This window comes from Somniosus microcephalus, chromosome 4 (assembly GCF_052327205.1).
Source record: "Somniosus microcephalus isolate GS21.2 chromosome 4, FLI_Smic_1.0, whole genome shotgun sequence".
Lineage (NCBI taxonomy): Eukaryota > Metazoa > Chordata > Chondrichthyes > Squaliformes > Somniosidae > Somniosus > Somniosus microcephalus.
In genome coordinates, this window is record NC_140990.1 from 281264168 (window position 1) to 281283924 (window position 19757).

The 19757-nt window shown below is 42.2% G+C and overlaps 1 protein-coding gene across 1 annotated transcript in view; it reads right to left on the bottom strand.

The window, feature by feature from the left end:
* Positions 1–2407: 2407 nt before the first annotated feature.
* tmem37 (transmembrane protein 37) overlaps positions 2408–19757 on the bottom strand; it is a 43662-nt gene continuing 26312 nt past the window's right edge. Inside the window, exon 2 of the mRNA XM_085986540.1 lies at positions 2408–7486. Within this exon, the coding sequence (XP_085842666.1) occupies positions 6911–7486 (576 nt within the window). The 3' untranslated portion in view covers positions 2408–6910. The remainder of the gene's footprint in view (positions 7487–19757) is intronic.

The following is a 19757-nucleotide window of genomic DNA, read 5'->3' on the forward strand; positions in this document are numbered from 1 at the left end:
AAGTTAGGAACTGTGGATGAGCAGAGAGCTTTTGGGGTTCAAGTACAGAAATCACTAAAAGCTAGTAGACAGGTACAAAAATCATTTAAAAGGCTAATGGAATATTGGCCTTTATCTCAATAGGGCTGGAATACAAAGGGGTGGAAGTTATGTTACAGCTGTACAGAGCTCTGGTTAGACCCCGACGGGAGTAACTGCAATGAGTTCTGGGCACCGCATCTCAGGACGGATAGATTGGCCTTGGAGGGGGTGCAGCACAAATTCACCAGAATTATACCTGGGCTAAAAAGAGTTATGAGGACAGGTTGCATAAACTAGGCTTATATTCCTGTGAGTATAGAAGATTAAGAGGTGAACTAATTGAGGTTTTTAAGACGATTAAAGGATTTGATAGGGTAGATAGAGAGAAACTATTTCCTCTGATGGGAGAGTCCAGAACAAAGGGTCTTAAGCTTAAAATTAGTGCTAGGCTGTTCTCATGTCAGAAAACACTTCTTCACACAAAGAGTAGTGGAAATATGGAACACTCTTCCCTCAAAAAGTTGTTGAGGCTAGGTCAATCGAAAGATTCAAAACTGAGATTGATATGTTAGGCAAGGGTATTAAGGGTTATGGAACTAAGGCGAGTAGATGGAGTTAAGATACTGATCAGCATGATCAAATTGAACAGTGGAACAGGCTTGAGGGGCTGAATGGCTTACCTCTGTTTCCATGTTCCTATGATGTATAACTTGTTGATCAATTATCAGAATTAATTTAACAAGTTGTATAAAACAATACTTTATAGGGTACTGATGAATTATTGTCTTGTATTTGAGAAAATTCAACTTATGACCTCAGGTTTTGCACCTGTAAATTGGGCGTTTTGCATCCGAATTATGTGTCGTGATCTGTCACACTCACTCTGGGCCAAGAATGCACCGGACACCATATTGGCTTAAGGCACTCACCTGAAACAGGCGTTAAACTGCTAAAATGTTCAATTGGGTATTACACCAATTGTAGGACCGCAAATGTGAAATTCAGATACAAATGGGTAGAGCTTGCACTGTGCATGCTAGCTGTATCAGGTCTTGAGCGGGCTAACCAGCCATCCTTAAAAGGGACTGATATAGGCCACTCTAAAAAAAAGTCCCAAGATATTTGCTGCTCCTGGGTACATTAAAAAATGCCAGAAGTTCAAGGCCTCTTCCCCCACCTTCCCAGGATCCCCTTCCTCCACCAGACCTGACCTGCAGGCTGCTTCCATGTGAGAGCTTGCCAATTTCCTGCCCTTTCCAACAGATGAACTTCAGTGGGGTACCCATTTCATGCCTGCAGGTTGCCAACAGCATTTAAATGGGACCCAAAACCAAATTTAGCTTGGGCCTCAGAGTGGCACAGACCAGTGCACAGGGCAGTCGCTCTGCCGACTTCATGCCTATTTTGAGTTCAGGATCTCCAAATGTTAATACAAGATCATTTTTATTATAGGTCTTGGCATAAATGTATTGATCTGCTTTTCCAGTTAGGACAGGGTCCGTTGATCAGGCCGGATCATTGATTTAAATTGCTAATAGCTACGCTGATGATAACAGAGGTTTCCTGAAATCTGAGAACTGGCCATTAACAATGCCTTAACGGTCCTTAATAAACAAGTTTTTTCTCTTAATTTGCATCAACACAGTTTATGATGGGAGCAAGACTCGGGTACAAATGAACAAAAAGCCTTCTGGGTTTCTATTGGTTTCGCTCCCCTATTTGAGTTGCTCTATTTCTAGTTAAAATTAACAGAGAGAGAAAAATCTAGCCCTGAAGGGCCTTTTATTATACATTGACAACTATGGAATATCCACCCAGTAGCAATTGGTGCATCTTACACAACAAACATTTACAATGCAGTGTTTAATCTATTCATCTTATTTTTCACTTGAACATATATAAAATAGCATCAGATGTAATTTGCAAAGTATTGACCTTATTGTATCATTAATCATGTTCTCATAAATTCAGTTATTTAGATTACCTTTTAAAAAGTTAAACTATCTGCTATCAGTTTAGACTGGAGAACTGGGGGGAAGTTTTCAGTGCTTTTTATGGTTGAAAATAGGGGTATACTTAAATGCCTGTATCAAACATGAACACACAAACATGCAGGTGTTATAGATGTCTTGTGCAATAGCTGTTTTCATGGGAGAGATGGTTTAAAGATTGCAAATCATAAATAAGGAAATATGAATACACACTAGAGAAATATGAGTTTTTTATGCAATGCTTTAAGACTTTTTCAGAATGAAGCTAACAGGAGTGATTATCACATAAAATTAACTGGAATTGTGCTAATATACTAACTTCCTTAATTAATAATTAAAATAGAACACCATTGAAAAATAGATTAATTAAGTAAATAAGTTCCAAAAGGTTAAAGTAAAAGCATAACTGTAAACAATATGCTTTATTGCAAAATAGTTGATTAGGTAAATAGTACAAGTAAAACACAATAAACGTTACCCTAAATGATCTATAACTAAATGTAAGCTCTCAATTTAAGTAATTATGAAATTCCAACATATAAAATGATTCTCAGACACATATAATTTTTAATAGTAATAGGATTTCTGAACCTTTTCCAAGGCTATTACTAAATTAAAAACCAAACTGAAAATTCAGCTGGAATTGATGAAGTTCTATACAAAATAAATCACCTAGAAGCTTGCCTAATAGCTCAGACATCTGTGCCAAATTAGCTTATCTCACCCAGGATACTACAATTGGCTTCAGCACAACTGGGTCAGGGAGGGGAAAAAACAGTCAGGCTCCCAGTAATAATTACTATCCGGAAACTCCTGCTGAAAGTTTGCATATGTGAATGTTGGGTGATAACTTAGCTATGATTCCCTCATTATCAATTAGCTTACCACCACTCATTGTCAAGATTCATACATGAATAAAGCCACTCAGGTGAGGTGTGTGAGAGCAATAAAAACTCATGGCATCATATCTTAGCAAGGAGTCAATGCAAGGAGAGCAGCTGAGGGGGAAAAAATTGGAAGAAAAAATTTGAAAAACAAACGACAAAATACAGCACAGGACTAAATTTGAGGATGTGTATCCAAAAATGTCCATTCAGGATGAATAAACCGCAAGAATTTTCAGGATGATCAGCAGAAATGCTGTTTTCAAACTCCAAGATTTGCTTGGAAATAAAAGTCAACATAAATTGTTTACAGATGTTTGAATTTGATGAGAAGGATACCTCACGCAGACAGACAAACACAGACAGATCCTTTGCTCACAAATAGTGTAGCTATGAGACAACCATATAGTTTTATTCCCAAGAGTGAAAGTCTAGGATGTTCAACTGCCTTGATGAGGAGTTCCTTTCACTTTACAGGCTTCTCTTCCCCTGTTCCCATTAGTGCCAGTATGATCATACCCTATCACCTTGAAAAAAAATGTTTTTTTGGAAAGTATAAAATTATCTGCACCCACAAACATGATTATGGAATGCTTGAAAATTATACAAAATTTTAAAGGGATTCTATTTAGGCTACATATGAAAGAATACTCAGCCTATAGCTTCAAATTTAAATAAACAGACCTTAGCAACGAGGCACAATTTGTTGTCAAAATAACAGGAAGGCTAATGGCGCTCCCCGTTATTTATGCGCAAATGATACAGCAATTTCAGGCGAGTTGCTGTCCGAGTTGCGCCGCTCCACCGTTAACTTCACAAAATCGGCACCTTGCTGTCTGCCTCACCAGTGAAATGTATTGAATGGCGTGACGTTTCTGTATTTGTGTGGTACAGAAAATTAAGTCTAGTCCATTTCAGTCCAAGTACCCTTTTAACGATGCAATAAATATTAATTACTGTCAAACTCTCTGGCACTGAAAATTAACTATTACAAGTGTGGAACTTAATTGTTGTTGGAGATTTTTTAAATTGAAGTTTTACATTTTTATATTTTTTTTACTTTTCCTTTCTTTCCCTCTTTCTTTCTCTTTCTGTACCTGATTTTGCATTGAATTCACCCACTCTAATGTACACTTCCTTCTCAGTCCTTGCGCTATTAATTTCACAATCCTTCAATCTGATTGGTTAATGAGATACACAGTTGTTTGCCCTGTTCGCTCAGGTTCCAGATGCTCGGTTTCCCTTGCTACAATGTTATCAGCTCGCACTTTCAGCAACTTGCCACACAAAAAAATTAAAAATCTAAATGTGCAAGGGCAATTCTAACTAACGCCAGATTCCATTAGATGACCTGTTACAGCAAATTCTGGCCCAATGAAATGGAATCTGCCAATAGGTTCTAGTCTAAAGCAAACTGTCTGACATTGTATGTATAATCTGACATCCATTTGGCTGAGATGGGATTAAACCACCACACTGGCATGTCACATGAAATAAATTTAAATTTGCAATTAAAAACAATTAAACAGTATGGAGAACTTGGCCACCTCTTTACAGTACTGATAAATGGTGTATATTTAAGTGTGGAAATACAGCATTGAGTAGCACTTCAAAAACAAAATTGGAAACAATGTTTTGTTATTAACGTAGGTAAGTTATGCAATTTTTATCAACCTGAAAATGAACCAACAGTGTCTGGAAAATGCAGAGCATGTCTAAATTAAATTGCTTATAATATTTTTTTAAAGTTATATTCAGAGAAAACAATCTTTTTACAATAAACGTACAATTCAGAGGAGAAAAAAAAGGAAAAAAATAGACTGACTTCACAACAGTGCAAATTTGCAGTCCATCAATCCAAATCAGTATAACTTAAAGCCATTCACAAAATGATACAAGTACAATAGAAATAATTCAGTATATCCGTGTTAATTCAGTAGAGATGATCCAAGCTAGGTGAGATGCAGTCAGTTTGATCAGGCTAAATTCACCTGCAGTTTCATTGTGAAACAGCAGAATTCTTAATTTTATAACAAATCATTGCCAATAAAAATCTTGGTGCAGAGCAAGTCTTAAAATTGTTTAAGATCTTCCTCAATGTGTTTGATCAGTTTAGATCGGATGGTTTAGGAGTTTTGAATTGTATAAAACTTACTAAACCTGCAGTCTGGATAAAGTACAATTTTTCTTGAATGGCACTTCCATTGCAAAAGTAATAACATTATAAAACAAGCAAGTTATTTAAGTGAATTATTAACTGAAGAGTTTATAAATGCATATCATTTAAAATAATTATATTCCATGAGGATATTATGCCTACTCTACACTACCCACTTACAATCTCATCAATATCATAACTTCCTGTAGGAGGTTAGATTTGATTCAGAAGCATGTTATTTGTTAAGTACAGTATTATAGTAAAAGTCTTGAATGTGATCACTTGCTTTTGAAAACAATTATTTTTCTTGTATAAAACTGAAATTTGATGTGATGGCCTTTCCATGTGAATGTGTTTCGTTCTTAATCACTGCATAAACTAGTAAATGTAACTTACAAATGCTTTTCTTCAGACTACCTGTTGCCAACTGTGATGTTTATGAAAGTTCAAAGTTTCTTCCATATGTCATACAATGATCTCTCCAATGTGTGTGATCAAACCAAGAAGTTCCAGGAGATGATGGTGGAAGAAAGTATGAATCACATAAGATGCTTTTACTGTATAAAAACATCAGTTCAGTCTATCGTTATTAGAGTTACTGTTAAATTTGTATTGTGTAGGTCACAAACTACACTGATCAACTCTAATCCATTAAACCCAATGTTTTAATTTTATTCCTGATCATTTATTTCCTGAATTATTGTAAGCATCATTCTTTCCCACAGTGGGCATCACAGGAGTACTTTTGCATGCCTGCACTGTTGGCAGGGAACCTTTTCTGGTGGCAGGACACATCTGAAATTCAGGCACTAGATGCTTGCCATAATTTTCCAAACATATGGGGCAATTTTCCACTATGCCCTGCCACCAGGAGAGGCTCCCCACAGGCAGCACAGACTGATAAAATTACCATCAAGCACTCACATGTCAGGTATACTTTAGTGAGATACAGAGCAAAGTTCCCTCTGTTCTTCCCCAACAATGTACCTCAACACAATCTCAGAAGAGCGCCTGCATTTCACCAGTATTCATTCTTCTAATTCCCCCATTCTCAAAACTTCTCAGTGATTCAGCCAATTTATTGCCAACTTGTGGACAGTTTTATGCAGTGAGCCTATCCCCACCAGAATTGGTTTAAGAACTTTCCACATTCATTTTGCTCATAGCCCTTGCAGTCAAAGCAGAGGAGACTTTCATCCAGCAAATCGGTGTTGGATTCAAATCCAAACCCCAAGAAGGTAAAAAGCACAGTGTTGTAAGCCACGGTGCCATTGTTAATTCATAAAGGATAGCAGTCTTCAAAATAATGCCCTGTGCAGCTGTTATTCCTAAGCCAAGATCCCTTAAAAGATCCAAAGAAAATGGTGAGAATTTTCAAACCGTTTTTAGTTTTGTTAATAATGTTCTCACCTCCCCCACACCACCATAAAAGTAAATCATCTAGATTTGAGTAGTCAGCCAAGTGAGTACTTTTTAATATCACTGCAATGTTTCTAGAAATTAATTTCAGTGAGATTATAAACCCAAGGTGGGGGTAATCCCTCCCACACCCACAAAATATCACTCATATTAAGGTGCTATGATTTGTTGTCTAATTTCTGCATTAAAATTGTTGATTTTTTTAACATATAGAAAAATAGAAACAAAAAACTGCACATTACAATACAAAATACAGAATAATTTTAAAAAGTTAAATGATGAGCTTTGGCCATTTTCACTGAGATTCTAAAAATAGCCAATAATAGCGATACTCATCAAATATTTGAGTACCTGCACTTCACATATACAGATTCTGAGATCAATTTATTTTACCTAAGAAACTAGAGTAAGAATAAACATTAAGCAAATATAATTATTCATATGTCTGCTGAATTATCTTTAACTGAGGGCGTCATGCTGTAAATGTGAAGCCCACTAATACTATTGAGGAAAAAAAGGGAAGCTGCAATGAACTCGCACCAGTACGCTAAACTGAAGCCTGTGAGTGTAATAACGTTCCGCAACTGAATGGCAAAGGTCAACACACCAACAGATGTCATGAAAAAAGCCAGGAGAATTAGCCCTGAGCCATATGCCCACTTGCGCCTGGAGTAGGCATCTTGACAAACTTGAGAGGTGATTAGCATGTCCAGACCAAACATTGCCAGCACTACAGCAATAGTGACGATGATCCGTGTGAAAACTAGACCGGTGTTTAAACCATCAACCTCAGCAACACTGAAATCTGTTGTACATTGAGGCTTGCGGTCATGCTCTATAGTGCAGAAATACCAGAGTCCAAATATCTTCCTGTCTACAAACAGCCAGTGACCATAGCACACAGAAATGGAGGAGAGAACAACTGCTATTGCTGTGCAGAGAATTATCAGACACCTGATGAATGCCTCCAGTACGAATTTTCCAGCCTTCCTGCGTTGGAGCTCTTCCTGTACCTAGAATGAAATGTGCATATTATTAGTGAGAGACATGTCTTCAGAATTCACATTCAACTAATTTTATTTTTTGCTTTCAGTTGTTACACTTAGACAATAGGGCCCATTTCGCCATCCCACAGGGAGCTTCACACTCAGGTAGTGCATCATGGAAAATTTTAATGGATTGGAAAATCACAGACTGCATGTCTGTAATGCACTCCCTGAAGGATTGTGGAATAGGCCCTTATGGCTATAAGCACAATTAAGTGGTTCAGATATCATCATAAACCTTGACAGTGGAATGTCAGATGACAGTGCAAGACAGAGGCACAATCTTGTGCATATACACACACATACACCCTAAATAATTTGAAGGGTAAAAGCTGTGATTTTGACCGTGCAAGTCTCCTGAATCCACCATTATATTGTATGCATTTTATTAGTCTGTATGCAATCGGTTATGCCCATTTTTTAAAAGAGTATTACATTTCTGGGCCTCTTCAGGCCCTGGCTCCTGTTTGGCTTGAGGGCTTCCCGGGGCAGACTTGGGGTTAATATTCCAATCGGGTCCTGATACCATATCGGAACCTGAATTGCATATTTAAATAAGGAAACCCAGTTTCCGCTGGGTGAGGGGGTTATAATTCCCCCTGCCCAGTGTCAGCATCAACACAAGAACATAGGACATTCAGTCCCTCGAGTCTTTTCCGCCATTCAATTTGATCATGGCTGATTTTACCTCGATCCCATTTGCTCCTGATACCCTTACCTAACATTTTAAATCTATCCATAGCCTTTTGGGGAATGGGAGTTCCAGATACCTACCAGCTATTGTGTGAATTAGTGCTCCCTGTTTTCACTCCTGAATGTCCTGGCTCAAATTTTAAGATTATGTCCCCTTGTTCTGGATTTCCTCACCAGAGGAAATCGTTTCTCTTCAGCTATTCTATCGAATCCTTTTATCACCTCGATTAAACCACTCCTCAATCTTCTATACTCAAGGGAATACAAGCCAAGTTTATGCAACCTGTCCTCCTAATTTAACCCTCTAAACCCCAGTATCATTTTGGTGAATCTGTGCTGTACCCACCCCCCCCCAGGCTAATATATTCTTCCTGAGGTGTGGTGCCCAAAACTGCACAGTACTCCAAGGGGGTCTAGGATAACTCCCACCCCCCTTTGTATTCCAGTCCCCTTGAGAAAAAGGCTAACATTTGATTAGCCATTTTAAATGTTTTTATATCTGTCCACTAGCTTTTAGTGATTCCTGTATATGGACCCCAAAATCTCCCTGCTTTTCCATAGTTCCTAGTTTCTTACCATTTAGAAAATTAAAGTATTACAAAATTCCACTTGAAAAATTAACTTACCCATTTTTTAAATGAAAGACCTATTCCTGTCTGCTAAAAGCTACTTAGCATCCAAAGACTGTTCCAAGGTTACTTCCCAAGTCCAAGGTTTCATTTATGATATTTTTTGTCACATTCATTGCTAAAGAATGGACGTGCTGAAGGTGGTTCACCTGCCTTACATTATCCATTATCCAAATTTTGTTCATTCATATACTGCTGCAGATGGATGTTTACAGGAATTCATGAATAAGATTTGTAAACAAGGATATCCATTATTATATATTAAAAACAGTGAGTGATTTCAAGATGTTAAAAGTTATTGCACCCATAGATGGTGCTGTAAAATTAGTTGATTACAATTGGGTCGGAACTAACGTTACATGACAGCTCCTTGCAGGGCACACAGGAATCCCAACTGAGGCAGAACTTCCCCCCTTTTCATCTCAACAGTCTGAGCTAGATTGGAACTAAATCCCAGATGTGAAAGGCCTCTGCTAACCCATTGCACCACCCAGATCCCCAGTTTATAAATCAGGAAGCACTTTGGTTTCTGAATGGCCATTTATATTGGCTGCTGAGTGAAAGGTTGCCTGCACTACTTAAATTGGAGGTGCTTTGTGAAGAAGTACCTCATTCTGAGTGGAGCTAAGCAAAGCGGAAGTTAGCAATGTCACAACAGGGCAGGAAAAGGGCACCTCGGTTCTTGGACACAGCGCTGGAAACTTGGGGCACCGGGTTGATAGGAGGAGACAGGTTCTCTACCCACAGGGGGCCAGGAGGCCTTCCAGACAGACTGTACAAAGGCAGTGGGAGCAGATTGCTGAAGCGGTCAGTGCCACCAGTCTTTCCCCCAGGACCTGGATCCAGTGTTGGAAGAAGTTCAATGACCTCACACAAGTGGTCAAGGTCGATGAATGCGGCTTCAAATGCCATATCTCACCAACTGCATCACTAGCCTCACACACTGCTCAATGCACCAGACACCCATCATTCACCTAACAACAATCTCTTATCAATCACGACTCATATCTCACAATCATAGCTTCAGCTCACCCTCATACATTTACCACTGTTGCAAGACTCACACCCACATCTCACACCTTGCACACAATGACAGCTATTCAACTATGGCAGGCATATCACCCAAACACATTGCTCCACACTCACTCACATACTTTCCTTTCGCTTGCAGGCCAAGGTGGCTCACAACAGGAGGGAGCAGGAGCGCACAGGCAGGGGACAAGCCCACACCCATCCACTGTCTGCGCTGGAAAATAGAGTGCTGCAGATTATTGGGCACCAGGTGGTGGGCGCCGTGGCCACTGGTGACATTGACCCTCTTGGGAACAACAACTGTTTGTTCATCTTTCTTCTCACATCTGACTTGCCCCTCACCTCACAAGCATTTCACACTCTCCAGCTAATCATGCTATATGCATGCATTTCTCCCTTCCTGCTCCCCTCCCCTCACCTGAACGTGACTCTTGTGCCTTTATGCCTTCAGATAATGAGAAAGCACCTGAGGAGCCTGTTCCTGAGGGCACCGTAGAGAGCGAGGCGGGAGAAGAGGAGGAGAGAGAACACACCGCATCACTGCATGTCTCACCCACAGGCACCAGCTCAGATACTGGCACTACGCGTTCTTTAGAGGCTAGTATAGTAGCAGGATCTGCACAAGGTGAGGCACCGGGGATGAGTGGGCTGCAGCAAGGCCAGTGGGAAAGGGTAGCTCAGGGGCCAACTCCCCAGAGAGCGAGATCGCGCGTGAGGTCTGCTGCACAGAACTCAGATGAGGACCTCGATGGGGAGGCCTTTAGAAGAAGGGTGATGGGCATGCACACGGAAATGATAGGTGCAATGGCAAGGGTGCCCGAGAGCCTCTCGGCAATGATAAGGAGCATGGAGGAGTCCGCCTCCAACATTGCACAAGGCTCTGCGCACACCATGGAGCCCATCATTTCCAGTCTGCAAAGGATGGTAGACTCCCAGAGAGACTGTGGCGACCCAGACCCAGATGCCACGTGTGATGGGCGATCTGGCAGCTTCCATTGCAGCACAGGCGGAAGCGACGCAACGTCTTAGTGCTGTAATGCTGTCTATGCTTGATGGCATCCAATCTCAGACTGCTCTCATGCATTCTAAGCTTGATGCCACGCAAGCTCTGACTGCTGTCATCGTGGCTGGGTCTACCACCGTCGACCGGGGCTTTCACGGTGTTGCAGCAGGCCAGCAATCTGTGCTGCAACAGATTGCTAGGGATGTTGAGGTGCTGCTCCGGGGGAGTGGCAGTGGGTCAGTGGAGCAGGAACCTGCTGCCCTCTCTCAGGATGACAGCATTCTTGCTCCCACCACTGGCACTCCGCCATTGTCCTTGTCGCTGCCTGTCATCCAGCCAGCTAAGACTGCTGCCGCCTATGCTGAGGTGGTGCAGTCTACAGCTGGGCCTTCCAAGCCCAGAGCTGGTCGAGGGCGTCCTCCAAGGCCACCGGAAGTCACCCACAAGGACTTCCACCAGTCCTACTGCAGCCACTGGACCAACACTTCGTAGGAGCACTAAAGTAGACAAAGGCACAGTAACGAGAGGCACTAAGGGATTGCACAAGGGTGAATAGTTAATATTTTTGTTGTAAATATGTGTTCACTGATTATTGATAAATTTATTAATTCAGTTTGCATTATTTTGTGGTGTGAGTCATTTCAGCTTTGCGTTGTGATATGGCCTGCGACAGGGATGGAATGATGGGGATGTGATGATGGGGATGTGGTGAACAATGGGGATCTGAAGTTTAATTCATTCAAACCGCAGTCTGATGAGGCGATCACGGAAGGCCAATTGAGTGGCTGCCTCCTCCCTCGCTCCTTTTCCTCCTCATCCTCGTCCTCCTCTTCATCCTCGCCCACCTCCTCCTCCTCTCCCTCCTCCTCCTCTCCCTCCTCCTGAGGTGGTCCCGCAATCCCTGGTGGCAAGGGCTGGGCCCTCATGACGCTTAAGTTGTGGAACATGCAGCAGACCACGATGAAATGGGACATCCGCTCCAGCGAGTACTAGAGGGCTCTTCCTGAGCGATCAAGGCAGCGGAACCGTTGCTTCAGCAGGCCAATGGTCTGCTCGATGATGTTGCTGGTGGCAGCATGGCTCTCATTATATGAGTGCTGGGCAGGAGTGTTGGGGTTGCGGAGGGGAGTCATGAGCAAGGTGGAGAGCAGCCAGCCACAAGCTTAACGTGGTGGCTGGAAGAGTGCTGGCACTCACCGGTCTGGCGCAGGATGAAGGCATCATGGCTGCTGTCAGGACAGAGGACATTGACATTGAGGAATCGCTCTCTGTGGTTGCACACCAACTACACATTAATTGAGTGGTAGCGTTTGCGGTTATGGAAGATCTCAGGATTGTTATACAGTGCCTGCAAAGCCATGTGGATGCAGTCAATGGTACCTTGCACCATGGGGAATCCTGCTATCCTGGCAAAGTTTCATGCAGGCTCATCCTGCTTCTCTCTGGTGACGGCGAAGGAAATGTAGTCCCTTCTCCTACTGTAGAGAACCTCTGTGACAGCGATGGATGGCGAACTGCCGGATGTTAGCTATGTCTCCTGTTGCAGACTGGAAGTATCCGCTGGCGAAGAAATTGAGGGTGACGGTGATCTTGACTGCCACTGAGAGAGCCATGGTCACCCTGATCTGAGGCTGGAGGTCTGGTTGCAGGAGGTGGCAGAGTTCTGTGACCACCTCCTTAGTGAAGCGGATCCTTCTAATACACTGCTCCTCGCTTAATTGGAGGTAGGAGAAGTGCTCTTGGCATACCCTTGGAGGGTAAGGCCTCCTGTTGAGAGCCCTGATGGCCCTCCTCCTCACTCTGGGCAGATGTTTGAGTCCTTCTCGCTGCCTCCGCTCCCTCTGCTGTAGATCCTGGAGGGTGAGGTCAATTGCCAGTACAGCCCCCATTAATGTAACCAAGTGTAGCAGTTTGATTTGTTTAAGAATAAATGTAGCTACTTTTTAGTTGCCACAACACTTCTGATACGAAATTACTGAATGAAACTGTTGGACTATGTGAAACTGACAAGAAACCACTGAAACTCCATTAACCTGATAGCTGTGACTCATTACTGATGATTCCTTTAAATAACGTCCCTGGAGCCAGTTTCCTCGTTCTTCATGTCAGCTCTCCCTGTCGCTGTTTACTCCAGGCACTAAGGTTGGTGGTGACAATCAATTTTGCAGATCGGGCGGTCAGTGAGCATTGCACACTCACTGACGTCACAATCCACCTAGCGTTGAGGTTCCCGCCGATAACTGTTACCGATGGCACTGTGGGGGTGGGGGGGGGATTTGGCATGCGGCGTTGGATTCGCCTCGCCCCGGTGATAATGCTCTAGCACCCTGTTAGCACCATCTACTGGCACTAACAGGAGGCACTAAGGTACCGAATTTTTCCCCCTTTGCTTCTTTTCAATGTTCACTGTAAGCTTTCTTAATTTTACTTCTTTCTTTCACAAAATGCATGTTTAGAACACACAGTTACACTATGTGTGGAACATGTTTTACTTCCTCCCTCTTTTCAGCCAATCCCCTTATGTTGTGTCTATCATTCTCACTGATTCTAAAGATCACCTGTCCTTGTTTGTAATTTTCTTCCTGCCACAACTTCTGTTGCTGAATAGAAGTATTTACCCAGACTATTCCTGCCATAAATGCACAGCGAGCTTTTGCCGGGAGCAACTGGTTTCCTCAAGCGGGCTCCCTTCAACTGCTGGTTGGGTGAAGCGGTCCAGTCCAATCCTATCAGACTTACAAAAGGGGGAATTTTGACTCTCTCTGCTGGCCATGGCTCACCTCATAAAACAATTGCCCGTTAATAAAATGTAGCGGTGATATTAGTCCCATTCAATTTTTTTCAAGCTATTTTCTACCCAATAATCAAGATTACCACTATTTCTAAAAGCAAAACACAGCTGGGATAATGGACACAATCCTTTTCTTTCTGTATAAATAAACTGATCTGCTGGAAAAAAAATTGCTGTTTGTGTGACCGCAGCAATGTTTGGAACAGGTTTGTAATACAATTTTCTCATCCCCCCTTCTCTTACGCTATGCAACAGGCTCCTGCGCCTGTTTGCACCAGACGTAAATATTTTCAGGGTAATTCATTCACAGTAGGTGGGCAATTAGCCCAATTTTTCACCAAGACATTGATTTGAATGAGGAGGTGAAACATGCAGTGAAACCTATGTGCAATCGGAATGTGACAGATCGCAAGTTCGGGATTAGAAAATCTCTGCGAGTAGGGCGTCATACAGACCGTGAATTTAGTGCCATTATATTCTAGAATATCTACAGTGATTATTTGAGTAGATCTAAAGTCCAGTTCTATTTCAGTACATGTGGCCGCCGTTACAGCCTTGTATAAAGCACTAGCATCAGGTCCTGTCAGTTTTCAACTCTTTGTTTTCATTTTATGTAAGCTATATGGAAGTTTATCCAAATAGACCTGTATTGATTCCTAACTAATACCTTAAATTAATCCTTAATAACCTATGGATCCACCATTCACAACTTCTTAAACATGTGATTCTTACCTTGATAGCAGCATCATTAGCAACATTAGTTTCAGCCTGAAGGATTAGTCAGCTGCAGGCTTTAATTGTGTTTGATTTGGCGGAAGGATAGAATTGTTTATGGACTTATCCACTGCTTTTCCCCCAAGGTAATATTAGTTTTATTAGGTTCAGAATATTGTTGAAGCTTTTTTTTTAAAATCCACCTCTCCATCAATTGTAGCTTTCATTGTGTCAATGTGCGTGGAAAACTTTGTTTTTTGTTCACTGAACTCAGGAATTGAGGAAGTCTCCGCAGTTATTTGGGTTATAGTAAAAGAGGATCTTCGGTAGCCTGGTCGCAAAGCAGCATATAACAAAATAGCTAATGGAATGTTTTAGCTATTGTAACATTTAGCTGGTATGTTTCAAAGATCCAGATTAAGGGCTAATTTACTCTTTTCATTGACTGCTTCTTGGGCTCTCTTAGTTAGGTTTCCATTGACAGTATCTGTAAGGTAGCTATGTGGAGTATCCTTCACATTTAGCCTGACATTATAATTTAAATTTGGACAACATCCAGGACAGTGTTTTCAACTAATCTGTTTAGGCAGCAGAGATTGGGGCCTCCTAGTTGAAACTTCTCTCCTCTTAATTGGTGTTACTTTGGAACGGCTTCCACAGTGTATGATGGATGCCAGAATGATGAAGAAAGTAAGATTAAGTACCTTGTAGAGTCTTCATTGCTATGATGTACAGAGGGGCCCATTTTCATTTTAGGAGGTCATCCGCAGAACAAAAGAGGCACAGCAAAGGTAAGTTTGAAATTATTTTTGTCAGGCCAGCAGAAGCAGGAGCTTCCCTCCAGGCCCCACAAAAATAATCTGGGCCACTTCCAGATGCGCTAAATCCCGAACTTGCGATCTGTCAAGTTCTAACTTGACAAATCATCCGCTGTGACTGTAAAATCCTTATTGCTGGTGCAGAGTTGGGCTAATTGCCCACCAACTGTCCAGCAATTATGCAGGAAAATTTTATGGCTGGTGCAAATAGGCTCAGGAGCCTGTTTGCACAGCGTAAGGGGAGGGGGATATGCAGCAGCTTGAAATATACATCCGTCAGGATAAAAAAATCTTCCAAGAAATATCTATATCCACTTAACTAGCAACTCTTTTTAATTATTACAACTGATCCCAACAAAACTTGCAGAGACAAATAGGCAAAGGGGGAAAACAGTCTACCAAGAATGAGAAACGGATTTATTTATTAATATAACTGGGGTGAGTGAGAGACTGAATTATTTATTAATATAACTGGGGTGAGTGAGAAACTGATTTATTTATTTATATAACTGGGGTGAGTGAGAGACTGCTTTATTTATTAATATAACTGGGGTGAATGAGACGAAAAAAATCATGAATGGACATTGGAGATTTATGTTTCTTGACTGGAGCACCGCCCCACGTGATCCCAGGTACGTTTACGCACAGTGTGCCCCAGGAAATCTGTGGGCCACTACACCGCGCTCAACTCCGCAGTGAAACAATGCAAGTTTTAGAAGGGGGCCTAGAATTAGGTAAGTGCGGATTTCCTTTGGAGGTAGGCGATGTACTCCTTAGTTACACAGCTGACCGTAATTTCAGGGCCATTATTCCACTAAATTAGTTGGTAATTTAAAAAAAAAATCTACAGTATAAACTGAACTGAACACAAGCATGTCTATACTGTATATCATAGAGAATCATAGAAAGTTACAGCACGGAAGGAGGCCATTTCAGCCCATCGTGTCTGCACCGGCCAACAAAGAGCTATCCTGCCTGATCCCAATTCCCAGCTCTTGGTCCGTAGCCCTGCAGGTTACAGCATCCCAAGTGCACATCCAAGTACTTTTTAAATGTGGTTAGGGTTCCTGCCTCTACCACCCTTTCAGGCAGTGAGTTCCAGACCCCCACAACACTCTGGGTGAAGAAATTTCCCCTAAAATCCCCTCTAAACCTTCCACCAATTACTTTAAATCTGTGCCCCCTGGTTTTTGATCCCTCTGCTAAGTGAAATAGGTCCTTTCTATCCACTTTATCTAGGCCCCTCATAATTTTATACACCTCAATAATGTCTCTCCTCAGCCTCCTCTGTTCCAAGGAAAACAGACCCAGTCTATCCTCATAGCGAAGATTCTCTACTCCCGGCAACATCCTTGTAAATCTCCTCTGTACCCTCTCTAGTGCAATCATATCTTTCCTGTAATGTGGTGACCAGAACTGCACGCAGTACTCTAGCTGAGGCCTAACTAGTGTTTTATACAGTTGAAGCATAACCCCCCTGCTCTTGTATTCTATGCCACAGCTAATAAAGGCAAGCATTCCGTATGCCTTCTTAACCACCTTATCTACCTGGCCTGCTACCTTCAGGGATCTGTGGACATGCACTCCAAGGTCCTTTTGTTCCTCTACACTACTCAGTGCCCTACCATTTAATGTGTATTCCCTTTCCTTGTTAGCCCTCCCCAAATCCATTCTCCGGATTGCATTCCATTTGCTACTGTTCTGCCCACCTGACCAATGTATTGATATCTTCCTGCAGTCTATAGCTTCCTTCTTCAGTATCAACCACACAGCCGATTTTAGTATCATCTGCAAACTTCTTAATCATACCCCCTAAATTCAAGTCAAGATCGTTGATATATACCACAAAAAGCAAGGGACCTAGTACTGAGCCCTGCGGAACCCCACTGGAAACAGCCTTCCAGTCACAAAAACACCCATCAACCATTACCCTCTGCTTCCTGTCTCCGAGCCAGTTTTGAATCCAACTTGACACTTTGCTCTGGATCCCATGGGCTTTTAACTTCGTGACCAGTCTGCCATGTGGAACCTTATCAAAAGCCTTGCTAAAGTCAATATACACTACATCAAATGCACTACCCTCATCTGCCCTCGTTGTTATCTCCTCAAAAAATTCAATCAAGTTTGTCAGACACGACCTTCCCTTAACAAATCCGTGCTGACTATCCTTGATTAATCCGTGTCTTTCTAAATGAAAATTTATTCTGTCCTTTAGAATTCTTTCCAATAATTTTCCCACCACCGAGGTTAGGCTGACTGGCCTGTAATTACTCGGTCTATCTTTTTCTCCCTTTTTAAACAAGGGTACCACATAAGCAGTCCTCCAGCACCACACCTGAAGCCAGAGAGGATTGAAAAATGATGGTCAGGGCCTCTGCTATTTCCTCTTTTGCTTTGCTTAACAGCCTGGGATACATTTCATCCGGGCCTGGGGATTTATCCACTTTTAAAGCTGCTAAACCCCTTAATACTTCCTCTCTCACTATGTTTATTTCATCTAAAATTCCACACTCCTCCCCCCCGATAGCAATGTCTACTTCGCCCCTCTCCTTTGTGAAAACAGACGCAAATTATTCATTAAGAACCCTACCGACGTCTCCCGCCTCCACACACAGATTACCCTCATGATCTCGAATAGGCCCTATACTTTCTTTAGTTATCCTCTTACTCTTAATATATTTATAAAACATCTTTGGGTTTTCCTTGATTTTACTTGCCAAGAATTTTTCATGTTCACTCTTTGCTTTCCTAATATCATTTTTAATTGCACCCCTGTACTTTCTGTACTCCTCTAAAGATTCTGGAGTATTTAGCCCTCGGTAACTGTCATACGCCTCCTTTTTTTTCTTTATCCTACCCTTTATGTCTCTCGATATCCGGGGGGCTCTAGATTTGTTAGTCCCACCTTTTTTATTTAAGAGCACATGTTTGGTCTGAACCCTCCGGATCTCCTCCTTGAATGCCTCCCACTGCTCTGACACTGATTTACCTTCAAGTAGCTGTTTCCAGTCCACTATGGCTAAATCCCCTCGGAGCTTAGCAAAATTTGCTTTTCCCCAATTTAGAATTTTTATTCCTGGTCTATCCTTGTCCTTTTCCATAACTACCTTAAATCTGACAGAATTATGGTCACTAGCACCAAAATGCTCCCCCACTGATATGCCTTCTACCTGCCCAGCTTCATTCCCTAAAACTAAGTCCAGAACCACCCCCTCCCTTGTTGGGCTTCCTACATACTGGCTAAAAAACTTCTCCTGGATGCATTTTAGGAATTCCGCACCTTCAATACCCTTCACACTAATTTTATCCCTGGTGTGAAGATGCCGGTGTTGGACTGGGGTGGACAAATGTAAGAAGTCACACAACACCAGGTTATAGTCCAACAGTTTTATTTGAAATCACAAGCTTTCGGAGCGCTGCTCCTTCATCACCTGATGAAGGAGCAGCGCTCCGAAAGCTTGTGATTTCAAATAAAACTGTTGGACTATAACCTGGTGTTGTGTAATTTTATCCCAGTTAATATTGGGGTAGTTGAAATCCCCTACTATTACTGCCCTATAGTTTTTGCACTTCTCAGAAATTTGTCCACATATTTGTTCTTCTATCTCCCTCTCACTGTTTGGGGGTCTGGAGTACACTCCCAGCAGTGTGATCGCCCCTTTTTTGTTTTTCAATTCGACCCATATGGCCTCGTTTGATGATCCCTCCAACATATCATCCCTCCTCACAGCTGTAATAGTTTCTTTAATCAATACCACGACCCTGCCTCCCTTTTTACCTCCCTCTCTATCCCGTCTGAAAATCCTGTAACCAGGAATGTTGAGCTGCCATACCTGCCCCTCTTTCAGCCACATCTCTGTAATAGCTATAATATCATAGTCCCAAGTATCTACTTGTGCCCTCAGCTCATCTGCCTTGTTCGCTATACTCCTTGCACTGAAGTATATACCATTTAGTACAGGCAAACCTCCTTGTTGACTACCATCTAGCCCTTGATTCCTCTGTCCTTCCAATTTACTTTCTACATTTTTGTTTTCCAATTCCAGTTTTTCTTCCCTCCCTATTGACTCTATACTTAGGTTCCCATCCCCCTGCCAAGCTAGTGTAAACCCTCCCCAACAGCATTAGCAAACCCTCCCGTGAGGATATTGGTCCCATTCCCATTGAGGTGCAACCCATCTGGCTTGTAGAGGTCCCACCTCCCCCAGAAACAATTCCAATTCCTCAGGAATCTAAAGCCCTTCCTCCTACACCATCTCTCCAGCCACGCATTCATCTGCTCTATCTTCCTATTTCTGAACTCACTAGCACGTGGCACTGGTAGTAATCCGAAGATTACTACTTTTGAGGTTGTGCTTTTTAACCTCTTTCCTAGCTTCCTAAACTCTGCCTGCAGGACCTCATCCCTCTTCCTACCTATGTCATTGGTATCGATATACCACGACCTCTAGCTGTTCACCCTCCCCCCTCAGAATGCCCTGCAGCCGTTCAGTGATATCCTTGACCCTGGAACCAGGGAGGCAACATACCATCCTGGAGTCACATCTGCGGCCACAGA